Source organism: Ruditapes philippinarum, unplaced genomic scaffold (genome assembly GCF_026571515.1).
Source record: "Ruditapes philippinarum isolate M1 unplaced genomic scaffold, ASM2657151v2 ctg8445_1_1_1_1, whole genome shotgun sequence".
NCBI lineage: Eukaryota > Metazoa > Mollusca > Bivalvia > Venerida > Veneridae > Ruditapes > Ruditapes philippinarum.
The window spans coordinates 25,369-51,650 of record NW_026864925.1 but is presented as its reverse complement, the minus strand read 5'-3'; the positions used below and the strand labels follow the sequence as shown (position 1 = coordinate 51,650).

The window sequence follows — 26,282 nt, the reverse complement described above, 5'->3', positions numbered from 1 at the left end:
GATGTTTAAACTGGGGCTAAACTGAAAAGTTAGAGGAAGGCTATTCCAAACACGTATGCTCCTAGGAAAGAAAGAATTTTAATGGTATTGTGTCTTCGAGTAGGATATCAGGTAGTTCAGTTTTCTTGTTTGAGTAAGATGTAAGTGGTGTTGTTTTGGATTTTATACAAGTTGGTTACAACACTGATGTTTCGACGCTGTTCAAGGGTTTGCCAATTAAGATCATTTATCATTTTTGAGACACTACTTGTATAGTCATAATCATTAAAAATATATCTAGCAGCTGATCTTTGGACTTGCTCTATCTTATAAATTAAATATTTCTGCCAAGGATGCAAAACTATGGAGCAATATTCAACCTGAGGTCTAACATAGGTTTTATATGCAGTTTCCTTTGTCTTTTTATTTGGGGTGTTTAACATTTTTTCTAACAATCTAAGTTAGTTATTTGCTTAAGATGCAATGTTATTAACATTTTTGGTCGATGAAAGGTCTTAACTAATAGTGTGACTCCTAAGTATTTTGCTTCTTTGGTTGAGTTAAGTTGAATGTTATGGAGGGTATAAGGAAATATTACAGGGTTTCTTTTTTTGTTATCATGAGGACTTCACATTTATCAGGGTTAAACTCCATTGACCAGTCTTTTTCCCATATTTCTAAAGCATGTAGGTCATCTTGGAGGGTTTGGGCATCTTGTTTAGATCTTCTATTTCTATTGTATAAGTGAGCCGCGTCATGACAAAACCAACATAATGGGTTTGCGACCAGCATGGATCCAGACCAGCCTGCGCATCCGCGCAGTCTGATCAGGATCCATGCTGTTCGCTTACAAAATCTATAACAAGTAGATAAACTGATAGCGAACAGCATGGATCCTGATCAGACTGCGATTCGGCTGGTCTGGTTCCATGCTGGTCGCAAAACCATTATGTTGGTTTTGTCGTGACGCGGCTCAAGTATTGTTTTATCTCTTTCTTTCGAAGGAAAGAACAGTTGTTTATTTATGCTTAACAATCATGATTTGAAGTTTGTGAAATCATTCTCGAGTGGTAAATCTCACGTGTCGTTTAGAAATTAATCGTGCAAAAACAATAATTAAATGGTATGTGTTTGTTAACTTCATTGAAATAACTAACATTTGTAAATTAAGTTAAAGTACAACTACGAACTTTTGATTTATGTTACAATGTATTATATTCTTGTTCTTCATTTCATTCTTGGTTTATTTGCTAGCTTTAGGGAATTTTAAAGTAGATCTGCTGCTTCTATTGTTAACAACACGTTTTAAATTTCACAGTATGTTGCTCCTCATGAAATAGACTAATGATAATTGAATCTCCCTTTTCCTAACTTCAACTCACGTGAAAGGGAGGAAAGTCAATAAAAGAAACATGTGTTTTCCATACGTGTTTATTGCTCTTGTATGCTCGTTAAAAATAAACACGTTCAAGATTTATTGATTGCATCATATCCAGATAGGTTAAAATACAAATACACAATGTATAGCTATCGTTCTTATGCTGATAAGAAATGGTTCTACAGGTTCTTTTCGAACACTATCATAATCAATGAATATATATAGTAAACTTTAGTATAATATTTGGGGTAGATGTCAAAAAAATCTTTTATGATGGCATTCAACAATTTTAGTGTTTTTCTGGTCCTTCGGAATCAAATAATCTAGTGTTTGACATTGAATACCACTAAGGCCGACCACTATGGGTGTCTGTGGCCGAGTGGTTAAGGTCGTTGACTTCAAACAACTTGCCCCTCAACGCTGTGGGTTCGAATCCCGACAGGGACCTTGGATTCTTTCATGTGAGGAAGCTTTCCAGCTAGCTTACGGGACGTCGGTGGTTCTACTCAGGTGCCCGTTCGTGCCTGAAATAATGCACGGAGGGGCACCTGAGGTCTTCCTCCATCAGTAAAGCTGGAACGTCGCGATATGACCTATACTATGTCGATGTGACGTTAAACCCAAAACAAACAAACAAACAAACCACTAAGGCCACTGCTAGTGGGCTTTTTACTATTATAAATACTCAATAAGATTGAGTCTTTTCTTTTATATCTTAATTTTCATCGAGAGAGCACCTCTTTTCCAGAATTTTAATGAAGCTAAATGTGTCAATTACCGTTTGAGAAGTATTTATCTGCGCCTGTTTCTAAATTATGTTATACATTGTTTTAGATCTGACATAAATATGTTTCGAACTTTGGTCAAATCCTTGAAAAATATATAGATACGTAAGTGTGTGAATATTGGTAGGATGAAAAGATTAAACAATCATATAAACATCTGCATAATTTATTTAAGAAAATTTTCATCTTAGTGAATATACACAATTTGTTCTACCTTCTACAGTATGCGTTCACATTTCACTATTTAAAGCACAAAAGCATTTAATGTTCAAAAAGAATTTTTGCAATTTTAACAAACGTCAAGGTACTTCCAAATCTGTGAATCTCAACTGGCAGTCATTCAGTAAACCACTGTATCGAAATAAAAAAATAAGGTATATAAACATGGAATACTTAAAGAACGCACAAAACGATAAATAGCTCTTTGTTATATTGTTCATACATTGTTGTCGTATTATAAAACAAAAATGACAGAAGAACAAATTACATCATCAAGAAATGAATGTGAGGATAAGATGAAGCGTTAAATTAACTTTTCAAATTATTCAAGTTTTAAAATCGAGGATAAATGTTTAAATGATACAGTATAGAATTACCTTCACATGTTTTTCTTGCCAGTATGTTGGAGATGTCCTTCAGTGTACTGTAACCACCATTCACATCAAACATATATTCAGGTCTTGAGGCAATGTTACTCAGTTCGACTACATCTATTTTTTTTCCTACGCCTGTAAACAAGCAAATATTTAAATGATATGAGCCGCGTCATGACAAAACCAACATAATGGGGTTGCGACTAGCATGGATCAAGACCAGCCTGCGCATCCGCGCAGTCTGATCAGGATCCATGCTGTTCGCTATCAGTTTCTTTACTTGTAATAGGGTCTGTAAGCGAACAGCATGAATCCTGATCAGACTGCGCGGATGCTCAGGCTGGTCTGGATCCATGCTGGCCGCCAACGCATTACGTTGGTTTTGTCGTGACGCGGCTCATTTGTGTTTGCTAAGTGAATACCAGATGCAATATTTTCTTGAGTATCGTTTTTTTCATTCATTCCTTGTGGTCATTAATTTAGCCTAATCACATCACAAATACATACATTGTACATAGGAAATACTAGGATTTAATATGGTTTCTAAGAAAAATACAGAACGCCGAATTGTTGCACGCAGTAACGATCTCCCGAATCGCTGCAACAATAAAGCTGCATCGTAAGCACATGCGTTTGGAATGCCTTGGTCGCTCTTAGGACGATCTGACTTCATAGTTTTCAGATTTCTTTGCAATAAAACGACACTCTGGAAAGTTAAACAAGGCCATTCTATCGTAGAAGCAACACCGTGGAAGAGGTTTAACACGTATAATTACCATATGTAAGTACATGGACTCGTACACGTTATATAATTGCTAATAACAAACTCACCAATTGCAATAACTTCAACGCCTTCTTGATGTAACATATCAGCCTGTGAAGCCGTCAGTTTTTGCTGTCTTGAGACACCATCGGTTATTACAATGACCACGCGATCTACACCTTTTCGTGCACCATGCTCGAATGATAATAAATCATTTTGGACTTCCTAAAGATATAACGACAGAAAAAAAACAATTATCAGCAAGATACAAATTATGCAATCTTAAATATGTTCGTTCATTTTTCGACCAATAAAAACGTCAAAATTTGATACCATTTTAGAATTTGTCTTTGACTAGGCTTTATCTATATTATATATGAGCAGAAATCAATTCCTATTTTCTATTACATCCCACCCTAAAGTACCTTCAATGCAAGATGTGTATTTGTTTGTAGGCCTCCTTTTTGCTTCGCTGCAAGAATGGCGTTTTTGACGTCATCAACGTTAGCGTAATTATTCAGGTAGAAATTCACTTGTGTGCCAGTGCTGAACGTCAGAAGTCCAACCTGCAAATTAACCATATTTAAATGTTAAACCTTTGAATTGGTAGGGTTTGGTTAAATTAATGTTTGCATGCATTTTGATTTGTTTCATTCCTCTGAAATCTTAAGCTTTATATAATGACCTGAAATATGTCAGAGTTGAGCAGTAAAGTACAATCGCAATGCTTTCATGTAGCATTAGCTAGCATAAATACATACCCGTGTATTTCCAGAGTTAATGTCAAAGACGTCGACGAGATCAGACAGAAACTTAAGTTGTGTATCGAAATCTACTTCCCAGATACTGTTAGACATATCCACTGCAAATATGACGTCTTTCTTCTTTCCCCTGCATACTAAATAAATACATGTTGTCAATCATTTCTAAGCAAAGTTAGTAATATGGACTTTTAATGCTTTAAAATAATTTTTAAAAAGTATTCAAAGTAGAACGGATTTTAATATCGTTATAAAAATGTTAAGCTACCAACTCCATGATGTTCAAACTGCTCTGGCTCTCTAGTGGCAAAGTGGCCTTTAATTATGTGAATGATTTTCAGGGCCACCTTCTTTTTGGGGAAAATGACCATATGACAACTCGCACATGTTCATTGGCGGTCTGATATCCTTAATAAACGCATTTAAATAGTACAAATGCATGTTCTTTTCGTCTTCATTGTTCAAATTCAAAGTCAATTTCAGAGTTGCAAACACATACTAGTATTTTATCTTTTATCTAACAATAAGTCGGTATCAGAACAAAAGAATACTTACGAACTTCAGGATTCTCTGAAAATATAAAAGAAAGCTTTTACTTCCTATTTGATGAATTTGATAATACGTAATAAATTGTATAACATTATGATTTTTCTAATTTTCGGAAGGAACATACTAAAAAAAAATTTATGGTATTTTAATTCAATTTTAAGGTAGACCCTGGGTAATGGGCATTATAAGGAACTGTAAAATTGACAACATATGCCAGTTATATGTCTTAATGATCAGCTGTTTGCAAAATTTAAATGACATTTACCGTGTGGTTTATGAGTTATGGGTATATTTCTGAACTAAAACTTTGCTATTAGAAGTGTTTTTTTTTCTTCAGAAATGTGGAAACTCTAAATAATTTATAACATCATCATTATGAAAAATGTTTTCCTATTGCTATAAAATACTTTTACCTTGTATTTTTATTCTATTACACTTGAATAATATCTGATATCATATTTGCTATTAAATTTGGCATGATTTAGCAAATAAATACGTACAATTATTATATAATTAAAATCAAACACTTTTTTCTACCGAAAAGGATCTGAGAGATACATAAATAATGTAAAAAAAGAAAGAAAAAAAGTTTGGCCCTTCTGAGGTTTGACCCCACATCCCTCAATTTCAATGCAGTTGACAAGTGATTCTAGCCTATTTGAATACTCTTCAAGGTGGAGGTAATGCATTACCCATGGTCTACCTTAACATTGTTAAATCATTTATTGTGTCCATAATTTTATATAACTTTATATGAAATGATTATTTACTGTGGGAGTCCGTGGCTGAATGGTTAAAGTCGTTGACTCACCGCTGTGGGTTCGAATCCCGACAGGAATTTGGATTCTTTCATGTGAGGAAGCTATCCGATGGTTCTACCCAGGTGCCCGTTCATGCTTAAAATAATACATAGAAGGGTACCTGAGGTCTTTTTCCACCAGTAAAGCTAGAACGTCGCCATATAACTACCGGTAGTTATAATATCGTTTGTCGTTAACGGATAAAATAGAAGAGAAAACTAAGCGTAGTTTAAGGAAATGAAGAACTAAAATATAAAATAATTACGAGGATCTGGAGCCGGTGTCGTAACCTTGGGTGCTGTATAAATAAATGAATAACATAACATTACATAATATAATATAGATAAATGTAAACAAAATGGAAAGCGTTATATAATCATATGTCTACAACATCAGGCATCAAGAGCCTTTAAGCAGTTGTAAAATTATGATGTTTTAATTTTCAGGTCCTTCGGGGTTATTGAATCCAATACTTTATTGTGTTATAGAAATACTGTTTAAGACGGTGCTAGGATGCGCAAGAGATGTTGCACTTTCCATTATTTCACATGAACGGACTTGCTAAAATTCATTTTGCAACTGTATTTTTATTGCTCTGGAGGGATCTCCCTTTTCTAAAGTCAGTCTTATATTTAATCGTTGTCTTTAAAACATTATTTTATTATTCGTTCTCATTTGTTGATGCTGTTTGTTAGCTGATAATGAATTTAACATATCACATATGTCAAGCGTAAATTTAACATTCAATTTTCTTAACAACAAAATTTCGTCAAATATGAATTTATGATAATGTTATTTATTTTCAATGATATCAATCAAAGTAATTATTGTCAATAATTTGTTTATCAAGAAGTAAAGATGCGTTAATAACTTTATAGGAATTTTATACAATGATAGTGCCTATAGAGCAGCAAAACATTTACAAGTAATTGAGGTAATCTAGCGATAATCGTTACCAGGTGACGTGAAAATCGTGCACAATATACAATGGATACTTACTTTCACACGCTCGAACAGCTAGAATTTCCTCGAACTGTTTTAACGCACCATATCCATTGACTTCAAAAACATACTGTGGTTTTGACGCTATTGCATGAAGTTCGTTCACATCTATTTCATCACCAACACCTATAGATGAACATGCATACTCTTTGTATTAATATAATATAAGTTTTAAAGCTAAATTTTATTGTGCAAAGTCGTTTTCCAATGAGTCCAGAAAGTCTAGATTCTTTCCCTTATGAATAAGCGTAGTTAAATGACGTTCGTAATTAACTTCTTTAGCAATACAAGAGGTAGAATATGGAAAGTCGACCCGGCTGCAAGTATTTTCAATTGGTCTATGGTAAAGAATATAGAAACTTTTTCTTAAAAATTGTAGTAATAGCACCAGAACATTAATTTACTAACTAAAACATATTGAATAAGCAAAAGTTATGGAAAACAGTAAAGAGCACCAAGGTTTTCTGTCAGAAGTACCTAAGTAAAATCAATTAAGTCCTGGCTGTTGTACTTATTTGTAAATTAAAACAAAAGAATACTTCTTAAATGGCGTCTATAGATTGATTTAACAGACACTTGCCTTTTAATATTCATATTTACAAAGTGTGGAAAACTCCAGTTAATAAATATATTACTTATATGGCGAAGACTTCAAAGCTTACTTTATAAAAAAGATTAATAATTGTTTATTTTAGCAATGACGTTTTCCTCCCTGCCTTACCGATAGCAAAGACGTCAATTCCTGCTTGATGGAGAAGACTAGCCTCTACTGCAGTCTGTCTCGGGTACCGGGATACACCGTCTGTTATTACCATACAGATGTGGGCAACATCACGTCGGGAACCATGCTCTGCGCTGAACATTTCATATCGAGTTGTCTTGGAGGAAAATAGAACAAAGTTAAAACCAGGTCGTAATAGAAATGCAGACACAGCACTAAATATTTCATCCTTGTGATTCACATACAGATATATATTATGCATTTGAGCGAGTAATAAAAAAACAACATAATTCTAATATTATAGTTTACCGCTCTTTCACCGTCAAAATTTAAATAAACATTGAATTACATTTTGTATCAATCAGGAAATATTCATGTGATCATATTAAGGTATAAAACTTAAAAAAATAGTTATTCATTTTTGTACATATTAATTTAAAGAATAAATAAACGAAACAAAAACGTAAAAAACGTGGTTGAACACATCAGACATACTGATAGGACAGACATAATAGAAGAATTGATTGACATACACTGGGATAAGAACTCACCTTTAAAGCTAGGTTTGTATAAGTTAACCCTCCGAGGGTCTGAACGCTTAGAATTGCTCTTCTTATATCTTCCTGGGTAGAGTACTGGTCCAGATAGAACTGGACAACTGAATTGTTACTGAACGTTATCATTCCAACCTAGATGGTCAACATTATATGTATTTATAGGTTAAATATACTTTTTAATGATTATTTCTTACTACATGACTTTCATATCCTTATTACTCGAAACTCTTTATCTAGATGATTGTGAAACAGAAAGTATGCAATTCAAAGTCGAGCAATGTATTTTAAACAATGAGCAGATTAAAAATTCTTTTCCCCTTTTGATCATATCCCATAAAGCAGTATCGAAATAAATGTTTCTATACACTATCTAATCAATACTGAAGAGGATATAGTAATAGAGTGAGACTAAAATAAAGTTTCCTTTTAAAAGGAAAGGCTTGCACAGTTGTGCCTTCATACCAACCCTTTAAAATTGTTTTTGTTTTTTTTGGTTTCAATTTATTATCACATTTTTTTTAATTACGGTATCTGTATATCATAAAGGGTTTATTTAGTTTTTTTGTTTTTTTTGGAAAACCAAATATTTTTTGTCAAAACGATTTGAAATCTATTCTCTATTGTATAAAACTAATAAAGAAAATGATCAATCGTAAAAATACTAACGTGATACTGAAAGGAAACAAGTGTGCACATTTCATTTCCCCTTTTTCGCAGCGAAATCATTCATTTGCTTTATAGACAAGTAAATGCACTAAAATACTTCGTTACGTGGTACCAATTAATAAGCATGTATCAACTATGTTACACGATCACAAATAGACGATGCGCTATCTGTAGATCAGCACGTTGCAAGGTTAATGATATGCATGGGCTATTTTTAGATTACCTCACCAAGACGTTGAATTGCGTTCAGTAGATCTAAATATAACTCGATCATGCGTGATTTGGTAAGCATGACCACCCTTTGAAGACGGAATACTACTACAGTCACCATTTTCTATTGTATAAAACTAATACAGACAAAAAACAAGTAAAATGGTTTCCTGCGGTGAACATTTTAATGATATAAAGATATTTCATTTAACTATTTTCAACATTTTTTATTTTTTTTTATTTTTTTTTTTTTTTTGTGGGGGGGGGTGGTAAATAAAATAAACGTTTGAATCAAGAATATAGTTGACAATTGAATAAATGATCAATATAGAAGAAGCTAGGTCTTTGGAAACTGATGACCGTTGAAGACCGGAGAAGGTCGAACATAAAACAATTATTTCTTTTTAAGAAAATGATTAGATAGGCCTACCATTTTATGAATAATTCCGAGCAAAAAAATAAATAAAGTAAACACACAAGTTTACGCAGAAAATATCTCTATTTATTATGGCAGATGCCACTACGAACATTTTAACTTTGTAGATTTTCAGTATAAACAATTTATTGTTTGTAAAATTTGAGATAGATATTAAAGAAACATTGATAATTTTCAAACACATCATTCAAGTTTTTTCCACCTTAAACGGTAAAATGATTATAGAAAATTAGAAAAATCACGTAATAGTTTTTGTTCTTAATTAGGGGTAATTCGGACTAATTCCCTACAGGTAAATCTGTAACGTACCGGCAAACGGTATTTAGCTAGGATTTCGAAAAGGTCAATTAACCAATCATGTACGGTTTACAGATCACATGCTCCTCCATGTACCGAAAACAGGTCACGTGTTCCTCCATGCCTCAGAAGTTAAACGCGTACCAATACCCTGCGGTCTCCAGACCTCAGGGAACAATTATAAAAGAAACTAACTTTTGCGTCTTGAAAAACAATTGAATCGGAACAATTTCGTTTATAATTTATTACGGTTTAAACCGATAAATCAAGTAAAAATAGAAATCCTATTTATATAAACAAACTGGGATTACCGAAGTAACTAAAATAGCTTAGATTTCCGTAATATTACTTCGTCTGATTCCGCAGTATGACGGAATCGCCCGAATTGTCACGATTGCAATCGGAACTACATCGGCTATTATCATTAATCCGAAGAGTGACGGAAAAGGCCGAAAAGTGGCGATTGGCACGATTGCAGCTGGTTTCCCGTTCAATCATGCACTAACAATTGGAAACAGGAAACCACCTTACCGGAACAAGTTATTCAAAATATTTGGCTAGCAGCCGTGGCTGCAAGCCAAAAAGGATTGGAGGACCACACTAAATACCGTATTCCTCTACATACCGGGCAAGGCGCTTGAATCATAAAATGCTAAAATCTTGCCTTTTTACCCAACGGAATGAACTGAAATAGGTCTAATTCATCTTTTCTCACCGATTTATGTATGATAATGAATGAAAAATGTAAAAATCGGCGAAAAAACGATATTTATCTATTTTGTGATCATGATTTCTGCAAGCGTCTAAAGGTACTGCTCCAATCCTGTAATGAGTTAAATCCATAGTAATAAAATGTAACAGCAAAGTTAATATGCCTTTCATTCCGTTTTCTTGTGTTACTAGAGAAATATCTTCCGTGACTAAAAAAACAATGGAGATATCCTAGTAATTTGGATTTCATGTCTGAATTTTTTAACATTCATTTATCTGTGGATCTCCCGCGTCATGACAAAAGCAACATAATGGGTTTGCAACCAGCATGGATCCAGACCAGCCTGCGCATCCGCGCAGCCTGATCAGGATCCATGCAGTTCGCTTACAAACCCTATTACAAGTAGAGAAACTGATAGTGAACAGCATGGATCCTGTCTGGATCCATGCTGGTCGCAAAAACAAAACGTTGGTTTTGTCATGACATGGCTCAAATTTTATTTAATGCTTTACATTTTCACTTATATTGTGTTTACTCACTCTTGTTTTTCCAATGTCAAAGAAACTGGTGATGTCTGCCAGGAACTGTAGCTGTTGTTTGAAATGTACTGACCAAATACTGCTTGACATGTCGACAACAAACATCACGTCTGCGTTCTTTCCCTGACAAGCTTAATAACGCGGGAAGATATACATGCATACATAAAAACAGACGACACAGGAATTTAATTGAAGATAATTGAGCCGCGTCACGACAAAACCAACATAGTGCGTTTGCGACCAGCATGGATCCAGACCAGCCTGCGCATCCGCGCAGTCTGACCAGGATCCATGCTGTTCGCTATCAGTTTCTCTAATTGTAAAAGGGATGGTAAGTGAACAGCATGGATCCTGGTCAGATTGCACGGATGCACAGGCAGGTCTGGATAGATGCTGTTCGCAAACGCACTGTGTTGGTTTTGTCATGACGTGGTTCGTATAGTTATTAACCTATTGCTTCTATCGTTACAAAATGTTTCAAGTATATCACAGACCTAATGCTAACCTAATTAAAAGAGCTAACATGGAATATACATGCACAATTTTTCAGTCAAGTCATATCATAGTTGGAAATCGTAAAAGATGAATTTGAAAATAATTTGTAATATTTCCTGTAGGAAGCCTTCTAACATGGTACACAATATTAAGGTTTCGCAAGGGTAAAATAAAATATTTAGTTATTTATTTACAATAAAAACACACTAATGAATAAATAAGAATTTCGATATTAGAAGGTCGCTAAAGTAAACATATTTTTTCTTATTTCCCGAATATATACATGTATACATTTACAATAGAAATAAAACATTTTTATATTCAAGAAGAGGATTAGAACGAAAGACTATAAGCTTGTGTCATAAAATTCTACTTTTTTAGTGTATTTTTTATAATGTGGCGAGTTTGTACTATATCAAAAAGTATGTCAAATAGGGAATATAAATATTAACAATTATTTTAAAGAGCTACTTACTTGTATCAGGATCGGGTCGATCGTCTTGGCCTGTAATTTAGATTTATGTAGTTTGTTTTAAAATTTTGACCTTTTTAAAATTTACTATAATCTTATGACAAAATAGAATTTCACAATAATTGCTAATATCTTATGTTGTTTATGTAAGACAAATGTTTCACTTATATTGTGTCATTATGGCGAAGAAGTCATCTACTTGAAAATATATCAAGAAAAAATAATTATTACCTTCTGTCGTAGTTGGACGAGGAGTGATTAATTCCCCTGAAAACATACATTTTTATAATAAATAAGTGTAAAGAATATAGTTTCTATTGAGTATATGAGTATACAAAGTGAAGTTCAACACACAAAATAAACAATACATTGCCTGTTACTCTTAGTCTTAGATAAATGAAACTGAGCTTTGGTGGCGTTGTCATAGACCGTAAAGAAGAAAGGCAAGCACAAAAGAGGAGAGATGATTGTGTGTTATCATTGGCCAATTGATGATATAAATTATAAATGGATAAATAATATATAAATGTGGATAAATAATATATAAATGATACATACCGCCACACGCTACTTTTCCAATTACCTGGTACATCAATAAATCTTTGAGTTTATCGAATGTAGATGAATGGAAATAATACTTGTCAGACGGAGATGATACAACGGCCCTTAATTCAGACTCATCCACCTGATGATGACAAGAATAAAATATGTAGACTACATTGCTACTGGCCATGAAGACAACGCTGTGTTCGTTTTGTTTATGTCGAAAATGTATAAAATAACGATAGAGGTGTGAAATCCGTCGTTATGTATGAAGAAAATTTATTCAGTGTGATCTCGGCAATTAAATATATTTCAAATTGAATGTTAGTAAAACATTACTTTTCTGCTAATCAGAAGCAACGAAATCTTAAAATCTTTAAACATTAAACTTATAAAGTTCCTAATTAATTTACTTTGTTTACTTTGCGTTTTGCAATAACTAGTCATTTCAATGTGAGATAGACATGATAAAATCGTATCAAGTTTTTTATTTTACCTTTTTTTAATTTACATTGTTTATTTTAACTTTCTTAAGCTACATTGTCACTGGTTAGAACGTATGTCGGTCTGAACGAGGGATTTGCAAGTTGGGTAGATTTTTTATGTAGCGGAAGCTAGGGTTTCTACGGATAACCCTAATCATGTATATAACATACGATAATAAAACCTGTGTAAAGTACTCACATCCTTTCCAACGCCAATAGCAAGAATTGTAATACCAGCATCTTTTGCAAGTTTCGCTTCTTTAAGAGTACCAGTCCTGTATGTTGATCGACCATCTGTCAGCAATATAGCAAGTTTTCGAACACCAGAACGCGCACCGTTGCTAGACGAGAAGATATTTGTGCGCATTCTCTCTAAAGCTTTATTCGTAAATGTAGCATCTCCCTGTGCATGCCTTATTTTTCCAATCTAGGACATTGTTATAAGAAATAGTCACTTTTAATGAAAAGAGTTTAGTAAAAACAAATTGCAAACATATGATAAATTTCATTTTCAATGATATTCTAATATAGATAAATCCATCTGAAATCTTGTAAATTATTTCAGAATTGATGCAATTTAAAATATATCATACCCTAGCTTGAGCTTCCTGTGTGTTGTCTACATCATTGAAATTGAATTCTGTCCGGGCATCTCTGGAGAAAGTAACCGCAGAGACTTGTATAGAATCAGGTCCAATGTCAAACGTTTGCATCAACTCTTGGACAAATATTTTCTGTTTATCAAAGTTCACTTTTTCAATGCTGACTGAACTGTCTATTATGAATGCTATGTCGGCAGGATTGTCACATAATATAACACCTGAAACATAAACATGCATTATGCACTATATATGAGCCGCGTCACGACAAAACAAACATAGTGGGTTTGCGACCAGCATAGATCCAGACTAGCCTGCGCATCCGCGCAGTCTGATCAGGATACATGATGTTCACTATCAGTTTCTCTACTTGTAAAAGTGTTTGTAAGCGAACAGCATGGATCCTGATCAGACTGCGCTGATGTGCAGGCTGGTCTGGATCCATGCTGGTCGTTGGTTTTATCATGACGCGGCTCATATAGTAAACACAGCAATCTTAATTCTTTGAAGTAGCATCTTCACATCTCATCGCTGCATATACATGATATAATATACACATTTTTAAAGCAAAAAAAAAAAATTAAATGCAATGCCATTCCATACGGTATTATAAATGATGGTCATGAGAAATAACATTTAAATTGAACAATTTATCTAAACAAAACATAGTAAAAAAAATACTGTAATCTAAATTAAACATGGTGTAAAAATACTTTAAAGGAAGAAATAAAACAATTATTTCTAGTAAAACGTATATCAAAATCAATAAGGTTAACTTTTTTATGTATATTTTTCTAAACACGTATTAACAAACGGACAAAATCACACCTTTGTAAACAATACCTTTAATACTTCATGCAATGTTAATTAATTCTTTTATTCATCAACAAAATATATTTGAGCCGCGTCATGACAAAACCAACATACTGGATTTGCGACCAGCATGGATCCAGACCAGCCTGCGCATCCGCGCAGTCTGATCAGGACCCATGCTGTTCGCTTACCATCTCTATGACAAGTAGAGAAACTGATCGCGAACAGCATGGATTCTGACCAGTCTGCGCGGACGCGCAGGCTGATCTGGATCCATGCTGATCGCAAACTCACTATGTTGGTTTTGTTGCGACGCGGCTCATATTTATCTTTTTTTAATTATATAGTTTGAATGAGTCGTTTAAGTTGAAGGTTATTTTTCAGAAGATGCTAATATAAAACCTACCAAGAATTCCCCTCTCCGTCGCTATGACCACCTGTAAAATATGTTATATAAATTACTTAACGCTGAAAATTAAAAAAAAATTGTGACAAATAAATCAGATGTTGAATTGAAGGTTATATAAGAAATAAATAAATAAACAACTTTTCTTTTTATTATTTTTAATATATCATTGACATATCGGACAAATACACATCTATCAAACTTCTTGTGGTCTTATTTATTCATTAATTACGAATTAATGAAGCCTTAAGATATAAATAAAGTTAAACTCATTTGAAATTGCAAAGACATACTACTTAAAATACAGTCGCACAATTTATAGCTTAAACATATCAACATCATTTTTGCTTAATCTGACATCAAAGTCGAAGTTTGAAATGTTCCAATGTAGCACTTAAGAACATTTTTTTTCAATAGATAAATCGATGTAATTTGCTGCAGAGCACTGTTATATATAGCAGAAGTTTAAATTTGCATGCGCACCATAGTTTTAAAGAACATAAATGAAATTCAATAACTTGAAAAGGTGCGGGTATCTTCTATAAGTGTTTTTCGTAATCAATAATGCCTTCATTGATATTGATGAAATACTCTGTTAATTTATTGAATAAAATAAAATAATTATACATGGTACTTATTCAAACATCAGTATTGCTTACCAGAAACAGAAGAGTCAACAAATAGCCAACTTGTGCTGCCATCCTGCTACACTCCAAACAGCTGCTGGATCGGGTGTGTCGTGTTATATAGAGGTAGGAAATTACATAACAACTTTCTAAGGTCACATTTGGCACGATAATAACGTATCTAATTGTCTTGATATTTCGTCTTTTTTAATGTATCAATTAACAATTAATACTATTAACAATATTTGGTTAACCAACTACACCCATTAATGTATTTACAATGTATTTTCCGTATGCAAATTAACTGGTACTAGAAACGTTCTACATGCCCAACTGTGCTTTTATAAATTATACCAAAAATACAGGAACGTGACTTGAATTTAGTTAACTTAGATGAAAAAGGTGGAAGTACAGTTGGCTTTATATAGAATTATGTGCAGTTTAAGGTCCAATATGTTCCAGAATTTTTATTTTTGGTGTCTAATCACGACAACTTTCTGTTGCTTTTTAGCAATAAGTATTGTCAGAGTGATTTTTTACAGGGAAGTCAAAATACTAATTTGTAAACAATTCACTACTTTTATGACAAAATAATTTCACAGTCAGAGCTATTTTCTTCAGGTGTTCTTCATTGAACATGCTCTGAAACATTATTTAAGTGTTATTCAACACATGTTTGCCCTTTCTACAGAAGGAAAAAATCCGTTTTTCGGTGATTGAGTGCCTTTAATATTCATTTTGGCTATACAGGTTTAGTCTAACAATGTATATGTAATATTGTAATTCAGAAATAATAATGTAGTTTAATATGCTGTTAACTCATTATTACAAGGAAATGATATTTTGATGTCCCCAGTTATAATAAGTTCATACTAATGATCGTTTCCTTTATACTGAAGCAATCCAGAATGCAAAAAATGGTCGTATAATTTCAACATGTTTTCTTTGTCAACCATTCAGCAAGATGGTATAGCATGTTCAAACAACTGTTTCTGTTATCTGCACAACTGAATCCGCTTGATTTGTTAAAAGTCCCAATATGCCTTAGATATGCTTTTATTTATATTTCTGTGAAGCTTTTAAATGTTTGTGTTCTGTTAAGGTATCATAAAAGATACTCTTTGGTAAATTACCTGCATCATCTTTAGCTTTTTTGCCATGTTTACAATAAGTACAATTATTGTGATAAAGTATTTAGTATGGAAACCAAAATTTTAATTTGTTTACATTTTACTACATTTAAGACATTATGACTTATTTCTTCAGGTGATAAGCATCTAACATGCTTTATAACCAATATCTAAACGTTTAATAATTTTTTTTTAACAACTCATGTTTGCTTTTTTCTCAAGTCCGTGTATGAGGCACGATGTGCCTTTTTTATTTAACATTAATGCTGTTCAAGTTCTGTAAAGGTCTTAGCCATTTTGGATTTGAAACAGTCTATTTTAAGTTCATTGGTCCAACTATTCAAATACCACAAGTAGTAAGTGCAGATCAGCCTGGTTCTACAATGTCTGCACCGCTAAATAAACTAAGCACATTGGTTAAGCTGAAAATTGCTTCCTTAATTATCATGCTGTTTTAACAAATGACATTTCATTACAAAGTCTTATTTTACATGTTCAGAATTCACATGTCTGGTATTTGTATGTATGTAACCTAAAAACGATTTAATAAAGCTTTTGTCAACAACACTATGTTTGCAAAGTAAATTGTTGATTAATGGCGTTGTTTTTATCACGTGAAATGCTCTAAGTTGCCATGTCACTTATCATATTATTATTAATATACTATGCATTGTTTACTCTTGTGTTGCTATATGTAACTAGAGTTCTGTTCTGTTGTAGTTTATACAAAGATCCTTCGTGAAAATGATTTTCAGTTCTTTTAACGGTTTGTATCGTTTGACTCGGTTAATAAGTTTTTACTGGACACTGTGATTGATAGGTTATGTTAATACATGAGACCGAACAAGATGGATCACCATCACAGTTCCATAGTGTATAGACTTGTAAAGAAGCAGTATCACTTAGGTTAGTGTTTGTTAGTCAGCATTCATGACATTAAATGTCTGTCGCAGTGAAGTTCCGCGACAGATATAATGAAATTTATACTGATTTAACAAACACTAACTTACTTTATGGTTGAAATTACATTTCGAATCTTGAGACAGTATCACAATAATACAATGATTTAATGTGATCTGATGATAGTACTTATTAACACGTTAAATCAAATGTATCCAAGAATTGAAAAAAAAAATGGAACGATTTCATTGGACAAAATACAATTTATACCACTATTCCATCAACTTTGTGTTTTCGAAATGATAGTTAAAGGCCCATTATACATCAGAAATGTTTTGTTTTTGTTTTCTCACATGCCATTTAATTTTCAGTATTCTATTAATGTTACCAAAACGTTACTCATTGGCCAATTACCTAAACCATATTTTGCTTCTGTTGCTTTCTATAGTAATAGTACAAAGAAAATAACTTAATAATTTGTATGGAAGACAAAATACTACTATGATTGTTAACATTCCGCTACTATTGTGACAAATAAAGTCATTTTCAGTGCTATTTTCTCCAGGTAGAAACCAACTTTCATGCCCTAAAACTATTATTTAAACGTTATAAAACTCATGTTTGTTTTTTCCAAAGAAGAAGAAAATCATTTCTGAGGCATACTGTACCTTTATTATGAAAACGCTTTCAAGCTTGCTTAAGGCCTGTAATTAGATATATATAATTTTTAACGAAAGAGAGTATTTTCCCTAGACCAGTTATCGTTATTTTATAATAATTAACTGCTTTGTAAAAAAAATGTATATTTACAAGCAAAGTTAAGCATTTACTTAAATTGGAATTTTAAGTTAATTAATGTAAAAAAAATATTTGATTTTCTAAGTACCTGTAAATATATATCAGTTTATTATGAAAGTTAAGTTCCAAAGAAATGAAACAAATATTCGCTTGTGTCTCTAAAAATATTATTTCATACACACATGTAATTCTAACTTCTAAGTCAAATCACTCAATTTTATATCTCAACTGTCTAATACAATGAGTAAACACCATTAAATATCATAAAATTGTTGGGAAAAAATAAACATAAATTACTAGTACATGTATACTAAATGGTTCCTCCAACAGGTTGTTAAAGTTGTGTATTTGAAGGGTAATTGCATTTTGATTGTCTTTTAATAGAGGCTCGCTACGTGCAAATTTGTCCATTGGCTTGTTATAAGCATGATTATTTTGACTTAACATTTGATGCAACTTTTTTTAAATAATGTTTCCGTTTAATGCAGGATTTAAAAATTGCATTATGTACGTGAACTGTGATATTTGGCGAAATTATATAAAACTGCTGCTTAATTGGTCCAGCTTCAATCTTTACCTCTAGTTTAAGTGACATTATGCCCATCCAAGTGTATAAATAAGTGAAGAAGTGAATGTCAAAATAAATTTTCATTTTGCCTTTATTCCTTTTAATATAAAACTTTTATTTCATATTCACAATAAACACGTATGGATCTGAACGAATTTTTCATAAATATTCAATAGAATTTACCTTTAACAATCATTTCATAAAAAAGTGTGGGGCAGTCTTTTTTTTACATTTAAGGCAGATTTTAATTTTATACTAAATAATTTCCAATATGACCTGTTGGTCAATCACCATTTTAACCGTCAATCTTTTGAAATATATAGTCAGTTTAGCTCAACTTGCATATGAAAATATGAGCATAATGTCACTTTAAGTCATGTACAGGATTTCAATTTCTTTGCTAAAAAAAGAATAAATTCCTCGTTTTTTTTGGTAGTAATTTGTGTTTTTCCTCAAATACTTGCCAACGCTAAATAACGTGAGTCATACTATCATCATAGAAACCTTCACGAAAAAGCACTTACTTTCGCTAGTCTAAGGTTTCATATTCAGCTAGGTGAACCGCACATGAGCTTGAAATGTGATTTTAACAATAATAACACTCCAGAACATGTACTTGTCTGTTGGAAACAAATAACATTTGTTTATTCATTATCAAGGGCCTGGTAAACTTTTCGAAGATATGTGTTATTAACAATATCAGTTATTTTATAATATATGTCTGAGTGGTGTTTATAAGCAATTCAACTTCGGCTGATTTTTTTTATGTGCAGGCTTTGACCTAGAAGGCCGCATGCAAATATGGAAGCGTTAAATAGCCCATAAACACTTATTTCGATTGCATAACCACGAAAAGATAAAAATGAAGCTTGTAAATAGATCTAATCCTATACTTTTACAATGACTTTGTTCAAGGTTTGGTGTTGTTTGACCGGTTCTTTCATTCTTTTTCTTTTTTATGTGTTTATTTTGTTAATGAAATATTTTATTTAACAAACATGAATGCTCTGGCTACATAACTGACATTGAGTTTCAATGAGAAAAATGATTCATTATCTCGATTTTGCATATCAACGGAGCGCGTTTTAAAAAAAGTCTTATACGCAAGAAATAAGTTATAGAAAACATCGAAACAAAAGGGTATCCGATTTTTACGGGAGAACATGGCCCCTAAATGTGTATTTTTCTGTTGAGTGCTTTGGTGTTCTTTAGCCAAATGTAAAACGCTTCCCATGTAGTCATAATAAGTAAACCCCAGAAAAACGTTAAGCTAATCTACGTGAATATGTAAGTAACTTATACCTGCACTCTAGTCAATGCATTGTACATTAATGGATATACAACTTATCTCAATAACATTTTCAAAGAAATAAACAATAAAATTTATTCCAAGTTCAGGCAGATTCTTAGCGCTTCATGTTTTTATATAGTCGAGAATAAATACATACTTATTTACAAAAGGCCTAATGCTGTGTGGGAACTTTGTGGAATTGGTATAATCAAATATAATGTAATTGGTTTTGATCGCCGAATATCAACTCATTTTACAATTAATGCATTATTAAATAACATATTAACATTTTTTTCTGCGGATGTTCATTTCATTATATTGCATATAGCCAATAGCTAGATACCACGTACCACTTTTCCCATAAAATTATTATTATACATTAATTAATACATGATTAACATTGCTGCTCGCCATAAATGCAATAATTGCCACCGAATCCATTATGGTAATAGACATATTCGGGTCATATCGCAAAATGACAAACAGACACACAGGTAGACAGACAAAGAGACAAAGGATAGATATATAGATAGACAGACGGGCAAAAAGACTGAAATACAGACCAACATATAGACGATTAAGAGACGTACAGGCAGATCTTATAATTGTGTATCAAAACTTCACATCTCGACGCAGTCATGTGTTGGTTTATACAATGAAATACAACAAAAAGCAACAGCGAACAGAGCTCCTCGTCGAATTGTTTAGCGCTATTTTCGGCAAAAACGTTCGACTAGAGCTTTTCGATGTCCTTTTAAAGGTGTGACAATGCTCAATTAATTGTTGTGCATGTCAGGTAGCTGCAATGGGGGTAATGGATACATCGAGGAGTACAAAAAAGAAGCAAATTTTGATAAGTTGGTGTATTTGGATTGTCGAAATGAATGTTTTAAAATCGTAAGATACCCCATTTCTTGTCTGCACGAAATATGCACCTAATTCAAAGTAAAAATGACTTATTATGAAGAAATAGTGAATAAACCGATACTTTTTCTTTAAGTATGATTCACAGGCAAATATTTTTCTGCTTCACAGCGTACACTCCAGTGTCCGCTATAACTTCCGCTTGCGAGCGAGTTATACACGACAAAACTCGGATTTAGACTGAAATATAGGTAAAACAGTTCATTATTGAAGAAATTTTTATTTTTATGAGTGGTTATTACATTACATGAAACAGATATTTCTTGGTATGCTTTTTGTGCCAAAACGTATATTTTTGAATTGATGTTTTACATCAAATATTTGTGCAAACCCTCTTGACTCTTAAAAGATTAACTATCTAGGTAACTGAAAATGAGGAAATATTTGAAGAAAACTCCTTCGTTATGAAAGTATTGACACTGAAAATTATTATTATATTATTATTATTATTCTTATTATTATTATTATTATTATTATTATTATTATTATTATTATTATTATTATTATTATTATTAAGGAAGTAACAACATAAAACGGGCCCGACACGCGGAGTTCTCACGGTCGTTGTACTTGGGCTAAGGCTTTGATACTTACATTTCTGTAAAGGAGACCCTACACACTTGTACAAAATCGAATTCGCAACGGAATCTGACTGATGGTGTCGAAGCAGTGGAGTCAGGCGCCTTGTATTTTATTTTACGCACATTTACATATTAATAATGCGGTCGCTGTACTTGGGCTAGGGCTTAGAGACTTCTATTTTTGTAAAGGGGACCCTTCACACTTGTACAAAATCCAACCCGCAACGGAATTGGACTGATGGTGTCGAAGCTGTAGCTGTGGGAGCTTTGTGTTTTTTACGCACATTTACATATTTATAAGGACGTAACAACGGAAAACGGGCCGCGCGTGCAAAGTTCTCACGGACTTTTTATTTGGGCTAGGGCTTGGAGACTTACATTTCTGCAAACGGGACCTTACACACTGGTACAAAATCGAATCTGCAACGGAATCGGACTTATGGTGTCGCAGCAGTAGCTGTGGGCGCTTTGTAATTTTTACACCCATTTAAATAATAATGTGGTAACAACATAAAACCGAGCCAACACGCTGAGTGTTCATGGTCGTTGTACTTATGGTAGGGCTTTGAGACTTATATTACAGTAAAGGGGACCCTACACACTTGTACAAAATCAAATCTGCAATGGAACCGGACGGATGGTGTCGAAGCAGTAGCTGTGGGCGTTTTGTGTTTCTTTACGCAAATTTACATATTGATAAGGACGTAACAACAAAAAATGGGCCTTGCACGTGGAGTTCTCACGGTTTACTTTGGCTAGGGCTTAGAGACTTACATTTCTGTAAAGGAGACCCTTCAAGCTTGTCCAAAATCGTATCCGCAGTGACATCGGACGAGCGGTGTCGAAGCAGTGGACTCATGCACCTTGTGGTTTTACACACATTAAAATAATAATGTGGTAACAACATAAAACGGGCCCGACACACTGAGTTCTCACGGTCGTTGTACTTAGCCTAGAGCTTGGAGACTTATATGTCTGTATAGGGGACCCTTAACACTTGTACAATATCCAATCCGCAGCGGAATCAGACTGGTGGTAAAGAAGCAGTAGATGTGGGCATTTTGTGTTTTTTTACACACATTTACATATTGATAAGGACGTAACAACGAAAAACGTGCCACGCGCGCGGAGTTCTCACGGACGTTTTACTTGGGATAGGGCTTGAAAACTTAAATTTATGTGCAGCTGGCCCTTCACGCTTATACAAAATCGAATCCGCAGTGAAATCGAACGAGCGATGTCGAAGCAGTGGACTCAGGCGCCTTATGTTTTTTACACAAATATAAATAATAATTTGGTAACACAATAAAACGGGCCCGACACTCTGAGTTCGCACGGTTTTGTACTTGGCCTAGGGCTTTTATACTTACATTTCTGTAAAGGGGACCCTACACTGACCAAAACGAGTCTGCAAATAAATCGGACTGATGGTGTCGAAGCAGTGGAGTCAGGTGCCTTGTGTTTTTTACGGAGATAACATATTACATGTAATAATGTATTTACAACATAAAACGGACCCGACACGCGGAGTTCTTACGGTCGTTGTACTTGGACTAGACCTTGGAGACTTACATTTCTGTAAAGGTGACCCTTCAAGCTTGTACAAAATCGAATCCACAGTGAAATCGGACGAGCGATGTCGTAGCATTGGACTCAGGTGCCTTATGTTTTTTACACTCATTTACATAATAATGTGGAAACAACATAAAACGGGCCCGACACGCGGACTTCTCACGGTCGTTGTATTTAGGCTAGGGCTTTGATACTTACATTTCTGTAAAGGGGGCTCTACACACTTGCACAAAATCGAATCCGCAACGGAATCTGACTGATGGTGTCGAAGCAGTGGAGTCAGGCGCCTTGTATTTTATTTACGCACATTTACATATAGATAATGTTGTAACAACATAAAACGGGCCAGACACGCGGAGTTCTCACGGTCGTTGTACTTGGGATAGGGCTTGGAGACTTAAATTTCTGTAAAGGTGACCTTCACACTAGTACAAAATCGAATTCGCAACGGAATCGGACGGATGATGTCGAAGCTGTAGCTGTGGGCGCTTTGTGTTTTTTAAGGCACATTTACATATTTATAAGTTCACATAAATGTATGTATCCAAGCCCTAATCCAAATGAAATGTCCTTGAGAACTCGGTGCGCGCGGCCTGTTGTTCGTTGTTACGTGCATATTAATATGTAACCGTACGTAAAAAACACAAGGCGCCCATAGCTACTGCTTCGACGACATCCGTCCGATTCCGATGCGGATTTGATTTTTGTACAAGTGTGAAGAGTCCCATTTACAGAAATGTATTTCTCCAAGCGCTAGCCCAAGTACTAGTAAATCGTCAATTAGAGCTCCGTGCATACGGTCCATTTTATGTTGTTACATCCTTTTTAGGTAAATGTACTAAAAAAAAACGTAAGGCGCCTGAGTACACTGCTTCGACACCGCTAGTCCGATTTCGTTGCGGATTCGATTTTGTGCAATTTTGAAGGGTCCCCTTAACAAAAATGGAAGTCTCCAAGCCCTAGCCCAAGTAAGAAGTCCGTGAGAACTCGGCGCGCGCGGCCCGTTTTTCGTTGTTGCGTCCATATTTATATGAAAGCGTACGTAATAAAACACAAGGCGCCCACAGCCACTGCTTCGACACCATTCGTCCGATTCCGTTGATGATTCGTTTTCGTACAAGTGCGAAGGGTCTCCTTCACAGAAATGTAGGTCACCGAGCCTTAACTCAAGTAAATGGTCCGTGAGAGCTCCGTGCGTGCGGCCCGTTTTTTGTTGCTACTTCCATATTAATATGTAAATTTATGTAAAAAAAAACCACAAGGCGCATGTGTCCATTGCGTCGACACCATCCGTCCGATTCCGTTGCGGATTCGATTTTGTACAAGTTTGATGTGTCCCCATTACACAAATGTATGTCTCCAAGCGCTAGCCCAAGAAAATCTACAGTTAGAGCTCCGTGCGTGCGGTCCGTTTTTCGTTGTTACGTCTTTATTAATATGTAAGTGTACGTTAAAAAACACAAGGCCTCTGTGTCCACTGCTTCGACACTATCCGTCCGATTCTGTTGCAGATTCGATTTTGTACAAGTTTGAAGGGCCTCCTTTCCAGAAATGTAAGGCTCAAAGCCAATTAGCCAGTGAAGCGACCGCGAGAACTCCTCGTGGTGGGCCCGTTTTATGTTGTTACATCCTTGTTATGTAAATGTGCGTAAAGAAACAAAAGGCGCCCGAGTCCAGGGGAAGCTAGGGGAAGTCATTGGTTGCTGTGGGAAGTCACTGATAGTCACGGACAGTCACTGGGTGCTTTGAAAGTCTATGGTGGCCATGGGAAGTCACTGCTTGCTATGCGAGACACTTGTTGCTGTGGGGAGTCAGTGGTTGCAACGGTAGTCCGTGGTCGCTATGAAGAGTCACTGGTTGCTATGGAAGTCATTGGTTGCTAGGGAAAGTCAATGGTTGCTATGGAAGTAATTGGCTGCTAAGGTGTTCACTGGTTGCTATGGAAAGCCAGCGGTCGCTATGGAAAGGTCATGGCTGTTGTCACTGCTTGCTATGCGAGACACTTGTTGCTGTGGGGAGTCAGTGGTTGCAACGGTAGTCCGTGGTCGCTATGAAGAGTCACTGGAAGCTATGGAAATCATTGGTTGCTAGGGAAAGTCAATGGTTGCTATGGAAGTAATTGGCTGCTAAGGTGTTCACTGGTTGCTATGAAAAGCCAGCGGTCGCTATGGACAGGTCATGGCTGTTGTCACTGCTTGCTATGCGAGACCTTGGTTGCTGTGGGGAGTCAGTGGTTGCAACGGTAGTCCGTGGTCGCTATGAAGTAACTGGTTGCTATGAAGTCATTGGTTGCTAGGGAACGTCACTGGTTGCTATGGAAGTCATTGGTTGCTAGGGAAGTCAATAGTTGCTATGGAAGTCATTGGTTGCTAAGGTGGTTCAATGGTTGCTATGAAAGTCATTGGTTGCTAGGGAAAGTCAATGGTTGCTATGAAAATCATTGGTTGCTAATGTGATTCACTAGTTGCTACGGAAAGCCAGCGGTCGCTATGGACAGGTTATGGCTGTTGTGGAAAGTCAGCGGTCGCTAGGGGAAGTCATGATTGCTGTTGGAAGTCACTGATAGTCACGGACAGTCACTGGGTGCTTAGGAAGTCTATGGTGGCCATGGGAAGTCACTGCTTGCTATGCGAGACACTGGTTGCTGTGGAAAGTCAGTGGTTGCAACGGTAGTCCGTGGTCGCTATGAAGTCACTGGTTGCTATGGAAGTCATTGGTTGCTAGGGAAAGTCAATAGTTGCTATGGAAGTCATTAGTTGCTAGGGAAAGTCAATGGTTGCTATGAAAGATATTGGTTGCTAAGGTGGTTCACTGGTTGCTATGGAAAGCCAGGGGTCGCTATGGAGAGGTTATGGCTGTTGCGGAAAATCAGCGGTTGCTAGGGGAAGTCATAAAAATCATCAGTCCAAAACTAAATTCGACCTTGACTTGTATTTTCTTAGAAACTGAAAATTTCTTCTTTTTTAAGTTCAAGAGGGATAACTCTGTCAAAAATCATGACCAAATTCGAACTTGACCTGCACATTCCTTTTAAGTACCTATTTATCAAATTTGAGATGATTGTGTGCAACTGTGCCAAGATCATGAACAGAAACTGATGATGACAGAATGAAAGAACAGGGTAACACTATATGCCACAGTCATGTTATGGCGAGGGCATAAAAATGGGCTACTTACATTTGATTATGAAGCCTTATTAGACTGCATGGATGTGCAGGCTTACAAAATGTATATTATATTGTGTAGAATTTTGGCCAATTGATATATGATAATTACACAAGTTCTTTGCTAAACTGTTTTCTAGAAACCAATTTTACTGACATTGTTGCTA

The 26,282-nt window shown here is 34.8% G+C and overlaps 2 protein-coding genes across 2 annotated transcripts in view; both read right to left on the bottom strand.

The window, feature by feature from the left end:
• Positions 1-26,282, bottom strand: part of LOC132727292 (TLC domain-containing protein 2-like) — a 67,435-nt gene that overhangs the window by 17,748 nt on the left and 23,405 nt on the right. The window lies entirely within an intron of this gene.
• Positions 2,293-14,656, bottom strand: LOC132727291 (cartilage matrix protein-like). Its single transcript, XM_060712722.1, has 17 exons — positions 14,562-14,656; positions 13,337-13,563; positions 12,943-13,170; positions 12,274-12,400; positions 11,947-11,982; positions 11,719-11,748; positions 10,749-10,879; positions 7,883-8,020; positions 7,332-7,488; positions 6,608-6,736; positions 5,874-5,906; positions 4,815-4,829; positions 4,260-4,396; positions 3,924-4,064; positions 3,567-3,723; positions 2,739-2,870; positions 2,293-2,493 (listed from the first exon to the last, which is right to left on the bottom strand). Exons 2-17 carry the CDS (start codon positions 13,454-13,456, stop codon positions 2,483-2,485), a joined length of 1,722 nt encoding a protein of 573 aa, XP_060568705.1. The 5' UTR covers positions 13,457-13,563; positions 14,562-14,656; the 3' UTR covers positions 2,293-2,482.